At 46.3% G+C, this 18,637-nt stretch overlaps 1 protein-coding gene across 3 annotated transcripts; it reads left to right on the top strand.

The window, feature by feature from the left end:
- The first annotated feature begins 1,106 nt into the window (after positions 1 to 1,106).
- On the top strand, positions 1,107 to 10,871 carry CHTOP (chromatin target of PRMT1). Of its 3 annotated transcripts, XM_014791870.2 has the most exons (7): positions 1,107 to 1,394; positions 2,653 to 2,734; positions 4,072 to 4,225; positions 4,828 to 4,911; positions 6,810 to 6,996; positions 7,817 to 7,954; positions 9,613 to 10,871. In XM_014791870.2, exons 2-7 carry the CDS (start codon positions 2,670 to 2,672, stop codon positions 9,816 to 9,818), a joined length of 834 nt encoding a protein of 277 aa, XP_014647356.1. In that variant the 5' UTR covers positions 1,107 to 1,394; positions 2,653 to 2,669; the 3' UTR covers positions 9,819 to 10,871. The 3 variants fall into 3 exon arrangements, with proteins under 3 accessions (XP_014647356.1, XP_014647358.1, XP_004436121.1); XM_014791872.2 differs by lacking the exon at positions 4,828 to 4,911 and having other exon boundaries at positions 1,110 to 1,394; positions 6,813 to 6,996; XM_004436064.3 differs by lacking the exon at positions 4,828 to 4,911 and having other exon boundaries at positions 1,110 to 1,394.
- Positions 10,872 to 18,637: the final 7,766 nt, after the last annotated feature.

Raw genomic sequence — 18,637 nt, 5'->3', positions numbered from 1 at the left:
ATTTGGAGAGAGATCAAGGGACCATTACACCTTCCTACTTGAGGAATGCTCAAGGCCCAGGAAGGTAGGGGTTCAAAGTTCCAGCTGGAAGTAGAGGAGATGTCAGCTTCTCAGCTATAAGCCAGAAAAAGAAAGAATTTCCCTTTAACCTTGAAAGAATATTCCTGAGGACCTACCATGTACTAGACATTGCGTAGGAACTGGGGATACAGCAGTGAACAAAACGCGACCGTTACCCTCACCTAGGTAAAGTAAGGTGTAAGGATGCTAGACCATTAAACACACACAGGAAAATGCTAGGAAAGAAAATGAAAGGATCCTGAAGTGCCTGTATGGGGGGGAGGAAGGGTCGAAGATGTGCTGATTTACTCATTCTTCAAACATTTGAGCATTTTATTGTGCACCCAGGCATAAGAAAAATCCCGTATAGGTCTGCATCAAAATTCAGCATGGATGGCAGATAGGGAGGGAGGACATGCAAGGGGATGCAGGCACACAAAGGTCCCCCCCAAATAAGGATTTAACAACATTCAGGCCAAGTTGGGGAGGGAAGTGAAGAGGAAAATACGGAGGGCGTGGTGACTGGCACAGGATCCAGTAGACGTGTGCTCCCAGCACCGGCCCCAGGCCGTGGCTGGGCCGTTTATGACACTCCACAACTCTGAACAGGGCGAATGATGACGAGAGGAGAGCCAGCGCTCATTACTCGGCCCGGTGGTAAGGAAGAGACCGAGGAAAGCCCCGCGTAAAGAATTTTAGACGGTCTGCCTTGGCTTGGGGAACCGGGAAGCGCGTGAAGAAACACGAAAACCTTTTTCATCAGGACCAAATCCGCTCTGAGCCGCCCAGATCTCGAACAACCCTGCCTCGAAAGCGAACCCTTCGCAAGACCCAAGGGCAGGCCATTGGCCACGCCCCTTTGTGGGCGGGGCACGGGGGTGTACCTCAGACAGGGCCTTTGCTAAAGCCCCGCCTTCTCACTAGGGCTCCGCCCCCATCTCTGCGCAGGCGTAGCACAAATCTTCCCGCTCCCTAGTCGTGTGTGGACCGGACGCCTGACGTAATTGCGTCGGCGCCATTTTAGCCGGTCCCACTCCGCACTGGGCGTGGCGGCCATTTTGTTTTGGACAGCGAGCGGGAGTTGGCGGCAGCGGCTGTGGTGGCACCGACGAAAGGCAGGCAAGGGCAGGCCGGGCGAGCAGACGGACCGGCCGACCAGACAGCCAGCCAGCAACAACGAACTAACTTAGCAGTCTACCGCTTACACACCTGACCAACCGCCCACAAGTGAAGCCGAGCCCCTCCACCGTCTGCTCAGGTTCGGCCGGCCCCCGGCCCGCCCGCCGCAGCCGTGGTGGCAGCCCCGGGAGGAGCACTGGCGTCTGTTTCCTTCGGTACGTGTTTGTGGTGAGAAGGAGGGGAGAAGTCTTGGGGAGCGGAAGGGGCCGGCGGACGCGGCACGGAAGGCGACGGCATGTGGAAGCAGATAGGGTGTCGGAGTGCGGGGGCCCGGGGAGGGGGCGGAGCCCCTGCGCGGAGGTGGGGGAGCGCCCGCGCTGGAGACTGGTGGCGGGGCTGAGGGAAAAGGTTGGCGTTTGATAGGGCTAGGAAGGAAGATGGAGCAAACTTGGCCCTGTTGACAGGGCTTTGAGATGGCAGGGAGATGAAATGAGGACAACAGGATTCGGGGGAAGGTTGGGAAGTAATGGGGGCGGTAGGGTTACATTTTATAGAGCGCGCTCTGGGAGCTAACTCCCAGGTGAATGCCCCTTTAGGAAACCTTTCCTACTCCCTCCCCCGGGTCCCTAGTCCCTTGCTAAGGCCCTACTTGACTTGGGAGTCGAAAGCCAGGTTGAAACTAGTTATGCCTGTATCATCTTTCTAGATGAGTGGTTCTCAATTTGGCTGCACGTGAGAAGCGCCTAGGAATTCCGCTTTTTTTTTTTCTTTCCAGTTGCTGATCCGCAGACCTCACCACCAGAGACTGTGGTTTAATTGGTTTGAGGCCAGGCTTCTGTATTTTGTGTGTGTGTGTGTGTGTGTGTGTGTGTGTGTGTGTGTGGAAGATCAGCCCTGAGCTGAGCTAACATCTGCGCTAATCCTCCTCTTTTTGCTGAGGAAGACCGGCTCTGAGCTAACATCTGTTGCCAATCCTTCTCCTTTTATTTTCCCCAAAGCCCCAGTACATAGTTGTATGTCATAGTTGCACATCCTTCTAGTTGCTGTATGTGTGGGACACGGCCACCAGGAAAAGCGGTGCGTAGGGATCCGAACCCCGGGCTGCTGGTAGGGGAGCGCACGCACTTAACCGCTAAGCCACGGGTGGCCCTGTATTTTTTTTTAAAGCTGCTTGTAGGCAGGGTTGAGAAGCACTGCTTTAGATTAAAAGCCAAACTCTTATACTTCCTTTAGCTAGGTCTAAGGCTGCCATTTTGGAGGCTTTGGCACATATTTTCTGTCCTGTGGCCTTGAAGTTTGTTAGTTTGCGGTAACTGTCTTATAAATTTAAGCACCCAAAATGAGTTCTAGTGTGATCTTCAGTAGTCATTGATACAAGCCTTTTCATTCATTGTGAGTGTGGGCCTTTGGCCCTAGCAGAAATGAGGTGGTGGTGGTTCTGATTTGCTCTTTGTGCCGATTGTCCTTTTGTAGATTCTCGGGATTTGAAGATGGCTGCACAGTCAGCGCCGAAAGTTGTGCTAAAAAGCACCACCAAGATGTCTCTAAATGAGCGGTGAGGCAGCCAACAGCAACTTCAGCTCGTTCATAAGAAAACATTACTTAAATTGGCCTTGGGGTCCACTGCACAAAAACCGGTTTTAAACTAAATACCAACAGAAGGCTACAGACCTCTGTTCTTAGTTGCATCTTATGTGGTACACAAAACAGATTGGGCGGTTGTTTCAAAACCCCTCATCAGTAGATTTTTATGTTAAGCTGTCTGAGATATTTATCTGGTGGGATGTATTTTAAAAAGACTTCTCACACCCTCCCTTTTCTTCACATTTTTTTACGTTGATACAGGGGTGGTGCAGCTCGGTAGCATGGTACCCTGGCTGCAGTAGGCTTGCTGCCCAGTCCAAGGCCAGCAGTGTTGTGTCTGGCCTGTAAGAGGCAGGTAGCAAGCTATGAATATGTCCAAAGGCCCTGGAATGTCATTCTTGGGCCTTGTAAGAGGCACTTGCTTTGCTCCATTTCACTTTCTTTCCATTCTGCTTTAAGTTTGTTTTTGTTTTGGATTCTTTCACAATTAAGTGTTCTTCTCTTCCATTCCATTAAACTTACCTTGACAGGAATAATAGAAGAATGTCTTCACAAGCTCTTAAATGATTGAACGAATCACACTTTTTCAGAAGTAATCATTTGGAGTCAGAAAAAGTAATCATTTGAGGCTAAGAAAAGTTAAGGTATTTAACAGCAGTTTCTATCTCCAGGAGCTTTGTTCATTCAGTACCTTTGACCAGTGATTTTATTAAGTTGATGTTAGACCCCTGAAAGATTTCCCCAGTGTTTATTTTTGCCTTTTCTGAGGCATATGTGCTTCTTAACTCTTAGGGTATGATATACTAATTCTCTGTTCACATGTTACTAAGTGAACAAATATATAAGAAAATGTGATACACTCCCATAATATATATGAGTGTGTTATTTCCGTGGGCTTTGAAGGTGCTCTAGTCCTTCCTTATATTTGCCCTTAAAATACTCCCTCAGGTCCCCCAAGGTTTTGGCTTTCTTTCTTTGTCTTTGAAACTACATCTTCTGTCTCTTGTTGTCATCTTATCTGCTTATTGCGTGTTTTTCATGCCTTCCATCTCTCTAAAAGCAGTTACCTAAGCCCTTGTTATCACTTTTGATTGAATGTGCTGCACTTAGCTGCATTTCTAAGTTTCTGATTCTTGCAAGTTTGTGGAAGCAGAGGAGTCTTTAACCCACATCAGCCTTGATCTAAGTGTACCACTTTACTTAAAGTTCGTGGGATCTGGAGCTCCTGGTCTAGCAGGCCATGAAAATGCCAATAAATGTTTTGTAATAAAGCTTTTATTTAAACATCCATTTTGTTCGACCTTGAAGCTTTACTAATATGCTGAAGAACAAACAGCCGATGCCAGTGAATATTCGGGCTTCGATGCAGCAACAACAGCAGCTAGCCAGTGCCAGAAACAGAAGACTGGCCCAGCAGATGGAGAATAGACCCTCTGTCCAGGCAGCATTAAAACTTAAGCAGGTGAGAGAATGGATCTTAGCGCTCCAGAAGCAGCCGGTGATCTCTGTCAGGCAGTCCACTGAGGCTGTCAGGACGTGATGGATGATTACGAGGTGGCTCAGGGCAAAAGCTGAAACTTCTCTGGAGGAAAGAGAAGTTCAGAGAATTCCCATTTTGGCAGGTACCAAAAAATAACTTTTTGTTGTCTTTCTCTTTTAGGGAGTTTGCCTGTTTCTGTGTTATCAGCGAATATCAATCTCTCTTGTTTTCTGGTCCTTTGCCCTTAAAGTAGATTCACTGGCTTTTCACACAAAGTAATTTTGCTTTCTGTTTTACATGATCTTCAAAAAATCTTCTATTCTCTGTTAAATGGTTTACAAATTAGGGAAATAATTTTATCCTTTCTCCCTTAGTTCAGGGAGTCTGGCCTTAGTGAAAGGTTTTCAGTGCTAAAATATAGAAAGAATAAGATGACTCGAATCCTACTGCACCTAAAGTTTTGTCAGTAAAGTAGAGCGAGGGCACTGAGTAATTAGTTTAAGTTAGTGGGTTCTCTTTCATATTTCCGGTAAGAGATAATCCTATTCAGACCTGAAATAAAACCTGCTCTTTATTATTCATAGACTTTATATGCAAGTCCGGACAGTGGCTGTGGAAGGATATGTCCAAGCTGTGGCTGGACGTCTGGAGGGCGGTGCCATGCAACTGTAAGGACTTTAACTGGTAGCACTGCATGGCTGTTTATAAATTCAGCAGTTAAATATAACACCCTCCCACCCCCACCCTGAACCATTGGGCTCACTGACCAAAAATAAACAAGGCCTTCTGCTTCAGCTACCTTAAGCCTTGGAGTGACTGCATTCATCCCTGACTCAGGAAAGCAGTAAAAGGCACCACCATTTTCCAAGAATAAATATTAAAAAATTGCTGAAGATAAGTCCCTTGACAGATCACTCCACAGGACCTTTCAACAAGAAACTTTAAATAGAGGCTGTGCAGAAAGCAGCCTCTAGAGCAGCACTGTCCCGATAGGACTTTCTGTTGTGATCGAAATGTTCTGTATCTGCTCTCCAATACAGTAGTCACTAGCTGCATGTGACTATTGAGCACTCAGAATGTGACTAGTACAATTGAGGAGCTGAATTTTTCTTTTAATTTTATTCGTAATTTAAATAGCCACACATGGCTAGTGGGGCTACCTTAGCATACAGCACAGCTCTAGAGTGGAAACTGGATGGTATGGTTGACATCCTCAGGCTTCCTGTCAATGTTAGAGATCAGTATTGGTGGCAACTAAGGATTGAGAAGGGAGAAGAACTTGTAAGCGCTGTACATTCTCCCCTTAAAGCACAGATCTTAGGAGAATATACTCTAGATGACTGAACACAAGAGACTTGTGGAATGAAGTCCTCACCTCATAATTGTATGTTATCAAGGGAGTGATGTGACAGGCTCTTATGGTTGGTTACACCTACCCATGCTAAGTGCATAATGTTCAGAGCCTGCCCCTCTGGTTAGAAGCTGTTTATATCTTGTGCTAGAAAGCTAATAATAACTCAGCATATAGTTGCAAAAAAAAGTCATTGGTAGTCACTTGTGGGTGAAGCCTGAGGACGTGTAGAATTTATTTCCATTCATTTTGACTGATGGCATTATAGGAAAACAGGTTTGCTAGGACCTTGGTTGTGTTTAAGGCTACACAGCCACCTTTTCCTTTGAAAGAATTTAATTCTCTGACGTGGTCTTCATAGTTTCTCTTTGAGGGACAGATTATTGAAAATCTCCATCTCTGGTATGTCCTTGTCGTCAACTATGTAGCCCTGAGTTTTGTGATTATAGCTCACCTGTCTTAATTCTAATGCAAGTTTGGCTGGCTTTCTATGGAGATACATTTGAGTTATATGTTTATTTTGAATTAAAGGTCATTATACTGGCTTACTGGAGCTGTTTGCAAGGGTAGACGTGGCATTATGACTGTTTAAGAAATGTAAGGAAAGGGGTTTGACTTTTTTGTGTTTATTTACATCTTAAGGTAAAAAGTGGACCGTCTGGAGATAGATACTCAGTGGAAAAATGGAACACACTGGCCTCTTTGACTGAGAAATCAAATCTTGTTCTTAAATCACAAGAACTCAAATGAACTTGTAATTTAAATTTTGCCCAGAGTGTGATGAACTTCCTTGGTGTTTGAGTAAGCCTTTGAAGACAGTGGTAGTCCTTGGGCAGGTATGAATCAAGTTGTATTATTGTCAACCTGTGGTTCAAAAACAGCGGAATCCAGGATTTGAAATACAGAGTGTTCATACTAAAACTTAAGTTCCAAGTAGTGGTGTATGACTTCTCTAGGCAAACTAGTGAGGTAATTTGTGGTGATGCCAACTTCATGGGACCATACTCAAGCTTCTTAGAAACCGTGGATCTGCTTGTTTTATACCATGTTCTGAGGCAAAGGCTTGCTTCTGGTTTGGGATCCTTATGACACCCACAGAAGGTTTATCTCCCTCCACACAGACCTCTCACTTGCTTCTTTTTCTCTGCACTTTGAGTTGCCAAATCCTACTGGATTGCTTTTTTGATCTCAATCCCCCAACACCTTTTCTTCCAGAAGAGCTTAAAGCAGCGCCTGGGTAAGAGTAACATCCAGGCACGGTTAGGCCGACCCATAGGGACCCTGGCCAGGGGAGCAATCGGAGGACGAGGCCTGCCCATAATCCAGAGAGGCTTGCCCAGAGGAGGACTACGTGGGGGACGTGCCACAAGAACCCTACTTAGGGGCGGGATGTCGCTCCGAGGTCAGTGCTATGTACCGATAATTGTCGGGCCCTATCCCCTTCCCTTTTCTCTTGGGCTGCTTATGGACACATTTGTTTAACATCTTTAAGCCTGAATTTGTATTAATATAATTAATAACTTTTGAAATCACATATTTTTAATAGTGCTGCATGTCTTTTATCGATACCATTCCTTTTCTGATAATGTGCAATGGTGAGAGGCTATGACCTGCATAACAACAGGTAATTCATGTCATCTCCATTCCATTTTAAAACACCCTGCTGCTGCTTGAATCAAAGCACATTGAAGTTCTAGAAATAAGTCAAATCTAAAAAATTTATGGGTCTGTTGGCCTGTATCTTAATTAACCATCTCTATTCCTATGCTAGTGAAACCCTCTGTTACGTTGGAAAAAAGAGAAAACAAGTTGACCCGTAGAACTTAACTATATGTTACATTTTGGGCACTGTTATACTGTTCCCTGTGTAGTTCTTATCCCTTTCAAGAATGTGTTGAGAGCAGGAACCATAGCATTTGTCTTTAAATCTACCATAATGCTAGGCACCTCTCTGATTATTCAATAGATATTTATTAAATGTATGTACTTACTAATTAACTTAACTCCCAGCTTCTTCCAAAAACGGATTTGTGGTCAGACTTGTTGAATTGATTGAATAAAGAGCAGCTTAATCTGTTCACACGCAGTGTGCAGCTTGCCCCACCCAACCTAAAAATTAACTGAATTAACTCGCATTTAACCCTCACCACCTTCCTTTGGTTAGAATCTACTTTGTCTCTCTTGGATTTACCTGCATATACATTGTATGCCTCCTCTCCAAGGTCAAAACCTGCTCCGAGGTGGACGAGCCGTAGCTCCCCGAATGGGCTTAAGAAGAGGTGGTGTTCGAGGTCGTGGAGGTCCTGGGAGAGGGGGCCTAGGGCGTGGAGCTATGGGTCGTGGCGGAATCGGTGGTAGAGGTTAGTCAGCTACCAACTTCAGAGAATAGCTCCCCCTTATTTCTCTCTCTTCAAAACTCAGAGCCACCTTTCCTGCACAGCTTTAAGTCATAGGCAGGCTTATTTGTTTGTCTTGTTTTGTTTTTGAAACTGGCTTATTTTCTAAATTCACATGCTGGTAGTGTGAAAGTCTGTCATGGGTTTTCCAAGAACCAGTCAGGTACATGTTACAGAGCCAGATTATATGCAGTCTTCTTCCATTCTCTTGAAAATTTAAATATATTGTTAAATGACAAAAAGGTCAGTTTGGGATTTTACCTTTCTCTGTCCCTGCCCCACCACCACACACCCTACCCCATAGCTCAAAACCTCGCTTCGAGTCTAAGAATAGAGTAGAGGGAGATGTACAAAAATGAAGCAGAGTTAAAAAGGATTGTGAGACTTGGAGCTAGGTATTGACTCTGAAACCAAGTAAATTCAAGGTAAAGTTTATGTCTGTGGGAAACCGGAGATGACTTTTTTTGATCAAGGTAGAAGGCAAGATGGTATGTCAGTTAACTAACTGACTCTTGTTGATAATCTTAACTTTAAGACTTTGTGATATTTGTTTTATGACCTCACGGCCCAGATTGGAAAAGAGTTTAATGGTGGTGGTGGTAATACCAAATCTCATGGGAGTTTTCTGGCTTAGAGCTTAGTGGAAAACTCCCAACAACACCTGTCCAGGAAAAAAAAAATTCTAGTAGCCCCTGTGTATATTTGCTTTGGTCCTTTTAAAGTGTGTGGTGGGTCTTCCATAATTTATGACCTTGAAGTTGCCAAGGAATAATAACTGTTAGGAAAGGAAATTTGATAACCAAGGGCTTGTTTTCTTCTCTCCCATTATATGTTGCTTGGCTTACTGCGTGAAGTGCAAGCTAGTTTGGGTTTCAGGATGAAATAGCATGTTTCCAAATTATCTTGACTTGGTTTCTGAGAGAGACATCACAGGGAGGATGTCTAAAGTAGCTTTTCAGAAAGCTGGGTATGTTTTGTTAAGTGAATTGAAACCACCTATCAAATAACCATAATTGTTATAAAGTGACTAGAATTGGAGATAGAGGTGGCTAGGACTACTCGAAATGTTTATCCCCATCTCCCCACATTGTTCCTATGTCAAAATAACTCCTCAGTCTCCTGACATGGGGTCAGCTCATTAGGTTTGATAAGTTGGAAGAAAGATGAGCTAATTTTGCAGAAGGATTTCCAATAAAGCTTAATTTGAAACTGTCTAGCTTCACATCCCTGTTTCTCTGTGCCCTTATTACTTCCTCCCTATCTTACTAAATGGGGTTATCTATAATATTGTATTTTAATTATGAACATACAGTGAGTCTCAAACTTTAGATAATTTCTTCATTTTAGGAGAGATTACGATTTTTTTTAACTGTCAATTATTTTCCCTTTGTCGATAGAATAAGTTTTTTAAATAGCATTTAGAGATGAGCATGTAATAAGGGATTCATTATGTGTGCTTTCCATGTGTTGCTTTCTACCCAATGTGTTTCCTGTTTTTCCAGACTTCTCCTCTTTGCCCTCCCCTTCATCCTTTCTCAGCTAGGCCCCACTGCTCGAAGGGGCATTTACCATAGCACCCATTAAACCTACTTGTAACTTTTTTTTTTCCCCCCTTGGGCCAGGTCGGGGTATGATAGGTCGGGGAAGAGGGGGCTTTGGAGGCAGAGGCAGAGGCCGTGGACGAGGCAGAGGTGCCCTTGCTCGCCCCGTACTGACCAAGGAGCAGCTGGACAACCAGTTGGATGCGTACATGTCGAAAACGAAAGGACACCTGGATGCTGAGTTGGATGCGTACATGGCACAGACAGATCCTGAAACCAATGATTGAAGCCTGCCCACCCTCCTGTGAGAGAGACTTGTTAAAGTCACCACATCCGTAAATAACCTTCAGATAACAGATGAGAAGAAACCTGATTGATGCTGAAAGGACCTATCGCAATAGGCTGTGGATTTACTTGCCACCAGTTTGTGCATTTGGTGTGTTCCTTTTACTTTTTTGATACTGTGTTGTATGAAACGCTTTTTTCTCTGACTTGGATTTTGTTTTATGTTGTTGTTTGGGTTTTGTTTTGTTTTTTTTTTCCCTTTGCCCAGATTTCTCTTTGAACATGAATGTTGGCCTTGTGGCTAGGACACCCTCTTCCCACCTCTGCCTCCCATCACCTGTTGTGTATTCTGACATTCTAACATTTCTGTTCGTCTCTGTGCCCCCATGAAACAAAGTCCCAGAAAGGAGCCCGTTCGTGTTCCTCACTAATGCCTAGGTTTTTGAGATACAGTTCTGTTCTACATCATCTTTAATAGCCTCTTAGAAGTGTTTAGAAAATCTGGAGCTCAGAAATGCATTCTGCCATGTTGATATTTTAGTGTAATAAATTAGAAACGTTGACATAGCTACAGGGGCACATAACAGGTTACACATGGTAGCAGTTCTGATTTGATTCAAGTTACTACCGTGCACTTTGACACCATATAACCAGTGTGCTGGGTTGGTTATGTGCACTTTCTACTCTGGAATGAGATTTATAAACTTTCCTTTTGGCTTTGCATCATATCTAAAGGGGTACTGTTGGGTTGACTTACACCTGCAGTAGAGAGGAGTAAGCCATTTTGTTTGGCAGATGCTTCAGAAGGAGAAAGGGGTGGGAGAATGTTAGCAGATAACCTGCTGGGAGGGGTCAGAAAATACCCATGCTGAAATGCAATTATCCTTATGTTTATCCAAAACCAATCTAGGGCTTCTCCATTCATTGGCTTTGTTTGACCCTTTTCTTATTTCCCTTGAAGTTTTAATTAAGTTCCATTGTATTCTGTCAACTGTTCCAATTTCCGTGGAATCTTGTATTTCTGGTTCATTATAACAGGAAATTGTTCTCGCAAATCCAGCCAGGATTTTCTCTTTATTTGTTGGGCTCTTTGAAATGCTGTGGCCATGACAACAATATCTTGATAGACCCCTATAGAGTTGAGAGTCCTTTTCTTCATAGTTGTATTAAAATTTGAGTTGGGGGCAATGTGGCTTTGGGGCAAAAATGAAGAATTTGCCCCCCTTTGAATAAGCCCTGCAGGAAGACGACTTAACCACATAAAGTAGTGTACTGACCCATTTGCCCATAGAAAGCTCAAGCATGATGCTCCCTGGCATCCTGGACCGTCACATTGGTTTCCCTTTTTCCCTGTGCTGCTTAAGAGAAAGGAAGACCCTAAGCACCTCCATCCAAACCTCCCTAAACTGTTGGGAAGTTTTGTGTATTGTGGGCTGGAAAGGAAATTTTGGTCAGGACAGCCTGAACTTGAATCTTCTCTGTATGACCTGGGCTACTTCTTAACCTCTGAATTGTGAAGCAAGTGGTTTAGTTAGTCCTGTAGAAAGGAGAGGTTGAAAAGGTCATGTGGATTAGTGGATGGAACTGTGCAGACAACCAACCTGACCTGCTTTCTAAGTGTCTATACTATAATTACTTCCTCTTAAAATGGACTGTGTGGCTGGAGGTTTTTAGCCCAGGCAGGTGTTCGTCACCTTTAATTGGAAAAAAGTTATTTTTGTGTGGGCACAGCCGATTGTAAGGATAGCTTCTTAGGCAGCCCCCAGACTCCAGGCAGCCCCCAAGGCTTCTGTGAGGGAGGTGCTAATTGGCAGTGGGCAGGCTGCTGTTTGCAAACTTCACATCCACTGCCTCACATCAGGCACCTCCCAGGCCCTCCAGGACACCTTTGGAAAGAAAAATGGAGGGAGCTGCAAGGTGAGTGGGTTCCTTACCCTCTTCAACCACACAATCTTGGATTACCCATCCCGGGAATTTTTCCCTAGCCCTCTCCATCTTCCCAAATACTTGTAGCTAACAGGTAAGTGCCTCCAGATGTGACTTCCTATTTTTATCTAGCACTTATTTAGTCTAGTGGTTTTTGAGCTCCCACCCAATAAATCTGAGATCCTCTAAGAAAAGGAGTGGAAGAGGCACCAGGGGCTTTGGAACGTATGTGAGGAAAAGGAGACCCAGCTAGTGGGCTAGAGGAGGAATGGCTAGAGTGGGAACCTCCAGCAGTGGGAATCGAGCTCTCACAGTGCCCCATTGCAACCCTGTTCAGCCCACATACGTCTGTGCCCATACCTTGCCAGAAGTGGCAAGGTTCCAAGATAATCCAAAGTGTTGGATGGAAGTGTCTGACACTGACGCCTCCCTCCCACCATCGCCCCTCCGTCCCCTGATGGAATCCTTGGAGGGGTTCGTTTCAGGACAGATAGGCTGTGTGCCCCAACCCCTTGGGCTAAGGAAAAGAAGCTGGGGCCAGAATACCTGGGTGCTTGAGAAAGGAGAGCTTCCCAAGGTGCTGAGTGTGCCTTAGCTACCCTCTCTCCTAGGGCAAACTCTTCTAGCTCAGGCTCACCGTGCCCAGGGTGCTTCCAATCCCACCCCATCCTGCAGACTTTTTTTAGTGCACTTTCCGAAAGGACTTGTCCCATGTGCTTGCTCTACACCCGTTTCTTGCACTGGCCTAACTTGCAGTGTAGTCAGCTAACACCAGGTTGGAGCTACTATTTCTAGCATCTGTGTGAATCTTGACTGCTATGAAAATGTCAAGGCCCAACCTGGTGGTCAGGGGACGCTGAGGTATGGGGGGGGTTGGGGTTGAGAGTCCCAGTGGAGATGAGCAATGAGGTGACCACCAGAACCTAGGACCCCTTCCCTTTTCTGTGTGTGTGGAAGATCAGCCCTGAGCTAACATCCATGCCAATCCTCTTTTTGCTGAGGAAGACTGGCCCTGAGCTAACGTCCGTGCCCGTCTTCCTCTACTTTATGTGGGCCACCGTCCAGCATGGCCTGACAAACGGTGTGTCGGTGCCTGCCCAGGATCTGAACCCGGGCCACCAGCAGCGGTGTGTGCACAGTTAGCCGCTACACTGCAGGGCCACCCCTTCCCTTTCTGTCTTCTCTATATACCTCTTCCTACCTCATGAAGGAATTCATTCCCAACAGTGGGCACAAGGAACTCACCTACCAGTCACAGGCCCTCACATTCCACCTGCTGCTCACTTGCAGTTCCCAGCATCTCCTGAGGCCTGTGCCTACTTCTGCCATCCTCAGTCCTTGTTGGGTGTCCTGGGTAAAGTGGGACCAGGAGAGTCAGCCTGGCTCCTGGGGTCAGCCTTTCACTCATTCAGCCACCATCTGCGGAGGGCTTGCCATACCGACACAAACAAGGCATTGTTTGTTAGGAGGGCGTTGGGAGCACAGAGAAGAGATTGGTGAGCTGGATCTTGAAAGTCAGGGGAAAGTTTAACAGAGAAAGGAGAACATTCCAAGTAGAGGAAACAACAAATACAAAGGTACAGAAGCCTAAAAGAACATGTATGCCAGGGAAAGTGAGTGTTCAGTGGGCCTCCAAGGTAGAATGGGAGGCAACTCATAAAATTGGGTAGCCTGGAGTGTAATTGTCTGCTGAAGAGTTTAGGCTTTATGCTCTGGGCAGTCTGGAGTCATTGAGGATTTTAAGCAGGAGATTACCATGGGGTGATTAACACAGAATGGTGGTGGGAGGTGAAGATGGGCTAGAGGGAGCAACCATGGAGGCTGGGAAACCATGAGGGCTATTGGGTTATTGAAAAAACAGCGGGCCTGAACCTGGCCAGTGGTGGTGTGCGTGGGGAGAAGGCCACACCCTCAGCAGTTTCCTAGCTATCTGATGTCTGGATGTCTGTCAGAGCAAGAGAGAGGAGTCAGGGGTGACCTGAGCAACCATATCAGAGAAAGCATAGGCATGTGCTGCTCCCTCGCCTGCTCTTGCTCTGTCTCCCTAGTGCCCCCGTGTGGTGACCCCATGATGCCTGATCTGGAACCAATGGAAGCACTGCTACCCAGCATCCAACCCAGCCTCCACCACAGCTACCTACTCCCCATGGCCTCATACCCTGGAAAGATCCAGGCCTTCAGGCAAGAGGGCCTGGCTGAGGACGGGGGTCCAGCTCCCATAAGCCCAAATGGCAGCACCTTCCTCCCTTCCTCCAGGCTCCCTGGGGCCTTGTCAGGTAGTTCCAGCTAATACCACCCCCAGCAGCCAAACAGCACCCAGATCAGCACTGTAAGTAGGGCAGGCTTAGGAGGGAGGCTCTACAATGTATGTTTGATAGGCCATAAATCTGGCTTCTTTAGTTCAAGCGGAATCAGTTTTTTACCAGAAGTTATCCCATATACCTCAATATGTGAAAATCTCGTCAGGAGTTTACTCTAAGGACTCACCTACTGCTCTCTCTCTCCCCACGGACATGCTAACACAGACACAGTTGCCCCAGTGGGGGCATATCATCTGGTTTCTGACCCCGGACCTTCCCAGACACCACCTTCAGCCTCTTATTAGGAATCTCCACATCTTCATACTCCTGATCTTCTGTCTCCAATTTTTAGCTGGTCCGTCATGCCGGTGGGAGAGGTGTTCCAGGTGCCATCTGGCTGCCCTATGCTCCTGCCTGGGTGGGCTCTCCAACCAGCACTGCCCCCCCACCCCAACCCCCACCCCCAACCCCCGGCTAGTGATCCAACCAAGCATGCTGTGGGCCCTGACTGACCACATGGCCCAGGGGCAAGGAGGGCAGGATGGATGACCCCGGAGGGTGAAGACTGAGACCCAGGACGACTTTGGGACATGTGATGGTGGCAGCAGCCCCTAGTCATGGGCCTCTTACCCTGCAGGGCAGCCAGGCCAGTAGGCCTGAGGCAGCTCAGGCCCCAGGAGGCCTCTTTGAAGGATTCACTTGATTCTCCATTTAGGCTTGATTTATTTAATTTCCTTACTCTTTAAGTGTAAGGTGATTATCAGCTTAAGATTTAAACACAGGGTCCGGCCTGTGGCATAGCGGTTCAAGTGTGCGCGCTCCGCTGCTGGCGGCCCAGGTTCAGATCCCGACCTCGCACCGATGGACTGCTTGTCAGGCCATGCTGTGGCGGTGTCCCATATAAAGTGGAGGAAGATGGGCACGGATGTTAGCCTCAGGGCCAGTCTTCTTCAGCAAAAACAAGAGGAGGATTGGCATGGATGTTAGCTCAGGGCTGATCTTCCTCACAGAAAAATAAAAGAAGATTTAAACACATCCACAGTGTGATATTGTGATTTATAAGAAGTATATATTTGGTCTTCAACTCAGTTCCTGGCACAGAGCTCCTAAAAACCTTGGAATGTCTTGTGATAAGAGCGATAAAGGTATCTTTTGTTACGTTAATGATGTTACATTTGGAAGGCCCTTAGGTAATCTAAGGGTGGGGGCTTAGCTGGTTAGCCAGTGGAGCTAACCATGTAATTAGAGGATTGGAACTTCCAGTCCCACCCTCAGACCTCTGGGGATGAGAGAGAGGTTGGAGATTGAGGTATGTTATTGAGGTGCTTTTGGACCCCACCTAAGGATGGGAGCTGGTTGCCAGGAGAACCAATGTCGTGATTGAGGATTGGAACTTTTGGTGCCCCTCCCCCCACCAACCTCCTGGGAGAGAAGAAGGGCTGAAGGTTGAGTTAAATCACCAATGGCCAATGATTTAATCAATCATGCCTATGTAATGAAGTCTCCATAAAAGCCCAAAAGGGCTGAGTTCAGAGCTTCCGAGTTGGTGAACACGTGGAGGTGCTGGGAGAGTGGCACACCTGTGGGGTATGGAAGCTCCACGTCCTTTCCCCTTACCTTGCCTATGCATCTCTTCCTTCTGGCTGGAGGGGAGTGATGGTGCTCAGGGCAAGTTACCCCAGGAGGCACCACTCTGGTATGCGGATTATTTCTAGCTGAAGACAATAAGGACTCAGAGAACTCAGGAAGAATATTTGAGTTTCCCCTCCCAAACTGCCTAAAGAATTTAAAACAAAAGATCTGTTTCAGGAAGGAGTTACTATCATGACAGCTGTAAATATAATGTAAAATAGATGTTACAATAGGAAAGGCACCAACAAGCCCATCTTATCGGAAGTTCTGTCTCTCTGGCCACATTCTCTGGATGGCCCTGCAAGGAGTTGGCAGACAAATATTTACATTTATAAGGGAAATCTCCATTTGTAAAGGTATCACCCTCTCTGTATTGGGAAGAGGGGGGATGACCTCATTTCTAGAAACTTATCAATGTGGAAGGTGAGGCCTTAAATCTGCATAATAACCTTACTCTTGTTTACAGTGCTTTAGTGGTAATCTCCTGTAACTGACACCCCCCACCCCCAACATCCTCCTTCGTCTTTGGCTGAACATGGTATTTAAGACGAGAATTTCTGCTATTGTGTTGAGAAACGCAGTGTCCCTGCTTTCTCCCATGTATACATGTTATTAAACTTGGTATTATTTTCTCCTGCTAACCTGTCTTGTTAATTATTTGGCCAGCCATAAGAACCTTAAGGAAAAGGGCAGAGGGAGATTCTCCCTCTCTCCCGACAGGAGCTAGATGAGAAAGATTAAAGAAGAGGATAGGCCTCCTCAGCCTCCTCGCACTCCTCAGCACTGCCAAAGCCGGGAGCTCACCCTCATCTTCTGACCCCTTTGTGATAAGCAGGAGTCCTAGAGTCTGACCTGATCCTGGTCTGACCAGAAAATTCGCCCACGGTGGATGTGGGGACGGCAGCTCTCCAGGAGCAGCAGTTGATAAAACAGCTGGAATCTCAGGCCTCCTAACTGCCTGCCCTACCCATTCCCCACTCCCACCCTTACTGTTGCCCCCTTCAGCTCCTCCACTGAAGCATTGTGGGGCTCCCCAAAGTTCTGACCTCCCAGAAAGCCTGGTGGACCAGGAAATCCCTGTCCCTTACTTGGACCCGACAGGGGCCCAAAGAAGTCTGACTCTCAGGTCCCCCTCCCCAGTTAAGCCATCACCAGACACCATTCTGTGCCTGCCCCCGCCATCCACAAGAAGGACCTTCTTTTTTTTTTTTTTTTTTTTTTTTTTTAATAATTTTTTTTTTTTTTTTTTAAAGATTTTTTTTATTTATTCAGTTTTTTTCCCCCCAAAGCCCCAGTAGATAGCTGTATGTCATAGGTTCACATCCTTCTAGTTGCTGTACGTGGGACTCGGCCTCACGTTGGACGGAGAAGTGGTGCCTCCGGGCGCTCCCGGGATCCGAACCCGGGCCGCCAGCATCAGAGCGCGCGCACTTAACCGCTAAGCCACGGAGCCGGCCCAGGACCTTCTGATAACCCTGACCACCCCTGCTGCCCCACCCAGGCTCCACATTGCGTGTAGGGGTGCAAGTAGCCTGCTAGGCAGAGGGCACTGTGTGGCTATACTGCCTGAACCAGCGCAGCCTATTCCTGCAAAGCTTTTTTCAGCCTCTGTGGAAAAGCCAAGGACTGGAGACCACTGCTATGTGATATGGGTGTAAGCAGGGAGGAGGAGGGTTTTACACTGAATACCTTGTGCCATGATGCCTGGAATTTGATAAGTGTTTAGAGAATGAATAATTGAACCAGCACTGGCCTTCAACCTGTTATCAAACTTCAGGGTTTCTGTAAGACCTTTGCCCAGTCTCCCTCAGAAAGGGGTCCAAGAAACCAAGGAAAGGTGGATTCTAAAGTCCCTGTCTGTACTTATTTTCTCTGAGCAGAGTTATTATGTAATCGGACTGGTATTTTAGAGTCATATCAGACTGACCTGGAGGGTAGAGAGACTAGAGGCAAGAAGATCAGTCGGGAGGCTGTTGCAATGCCCTCATGAGACATAAGAGCCAACTCAGGGTGATAAGAAGAGGAATGGAAAGGAAAGCATAAAAGCAAAACACAGAGTGATTTTCCTCAGAGAACCAGCCTTTGAAGTAGGATTACCAGATAAGATACTTATACTAAAAAGTTATTTGTTTATCTGAAATTCAAATTTACCTAGTGACCCAGGGTTTTTTATTTGTTCTGTTTTCTAAGTCCCGCAACCCTACTTCAAAGAGGTACCTGAAAGGACTGTGGCCTAACTTGGGGGCTTCTTATCTAGACAGTGGGCCATCAGCATCCTTTCCCAGCCCAGGCCAGCCCCCATTCTCTCTCCCAGTGCGGTACAGGCTTCAAGGACTTGGCCCTTTTTCCTTTTCTTTTCAACGCTGTCACCACTCGCTGTCCCCTGGGCTTCGTTCGAAGGCCTGAGTGTGAAGCAGGCTGCAGTTGCCCTGTCTACCCCCTTCCTTGCTTCTTACTCCCACAAGAAGCCCCCAGCCTCTCGTGAGAATTTTACCTCTAACCACTAGAGGGAAAGATACAGGGAAACAAATGTAATAAACAACAAAAAGTGTACAAGGCTTTAAAAGTTATTATAGTCGGGGTCTCAGATTAATAGCTGCTGACCACTACTCTCCCACAGTGATTTAAACACCTTCTCCTTAATTCCTGAGGATGAGGCTCAAGATTGAATATTCTGCTGCCCATTCATCTCTATGAACCCTTGGCCCTCCAGGAGCATTTCCACACACACACCTTCCCCCACGGCCCACAGAATTGTGAGCCACTAGAACACATTCGAGCTTAAGGGACAAAGGGCTGTGCTTCTTGTTGAGAATTCACCAAGAGATGTAAACTCTAGAAAGCCATGAAAAATTAAACAAAACTAAGGAAAGTTTTTGAGGGAAGAAAAAATGAAAATACAGAAACACACAGGTTTTCAAAATTCTTTTTACTGTGGCAAAATAAACATAAAATTTACTTGA

This window comes from Ceratotherium simum, chromosome 2 (assembly GCF_057802395.1).
Source record: "Ceratotherium simum simum isolate JZ-2026a chromosome 2, ASM5780239v1, whole genome shotgun sequence".
Taxonomy (NCBI): Eukaryota; Metazoa; Chordata; class Mammalia; order Perissodactyla; family Rhinocerotidae; genus Ceratotherium; species Ceratotherium simum.
This window is presented reverse-complemented; position numbering and strand designations above follow the sequence as displayed.

Coding starts and splice junctions, on each gene's coding strand:
- CHTOP (XM_014791870.2), top strand. CDS start 2,670: ATGGCTGCACAGTCAGCGCCGAAAGTTGTGCTAAAAAGCACCACCAAG. Junction 4,226..4,827: donor CAGCATTAAAACTTAAGCAG/GTGAGAGAATGG, acceptor TATTATTCATAG/ACTTTATATGCAAGTCCGGA. Junction 4,912..6,809: donor GAGGGCGGTGCCATGCAACT/GTAAGGACTTTA, acceptor CTTTTCTTCCAG/AAGAGCTTAAAGCAGCGCCT.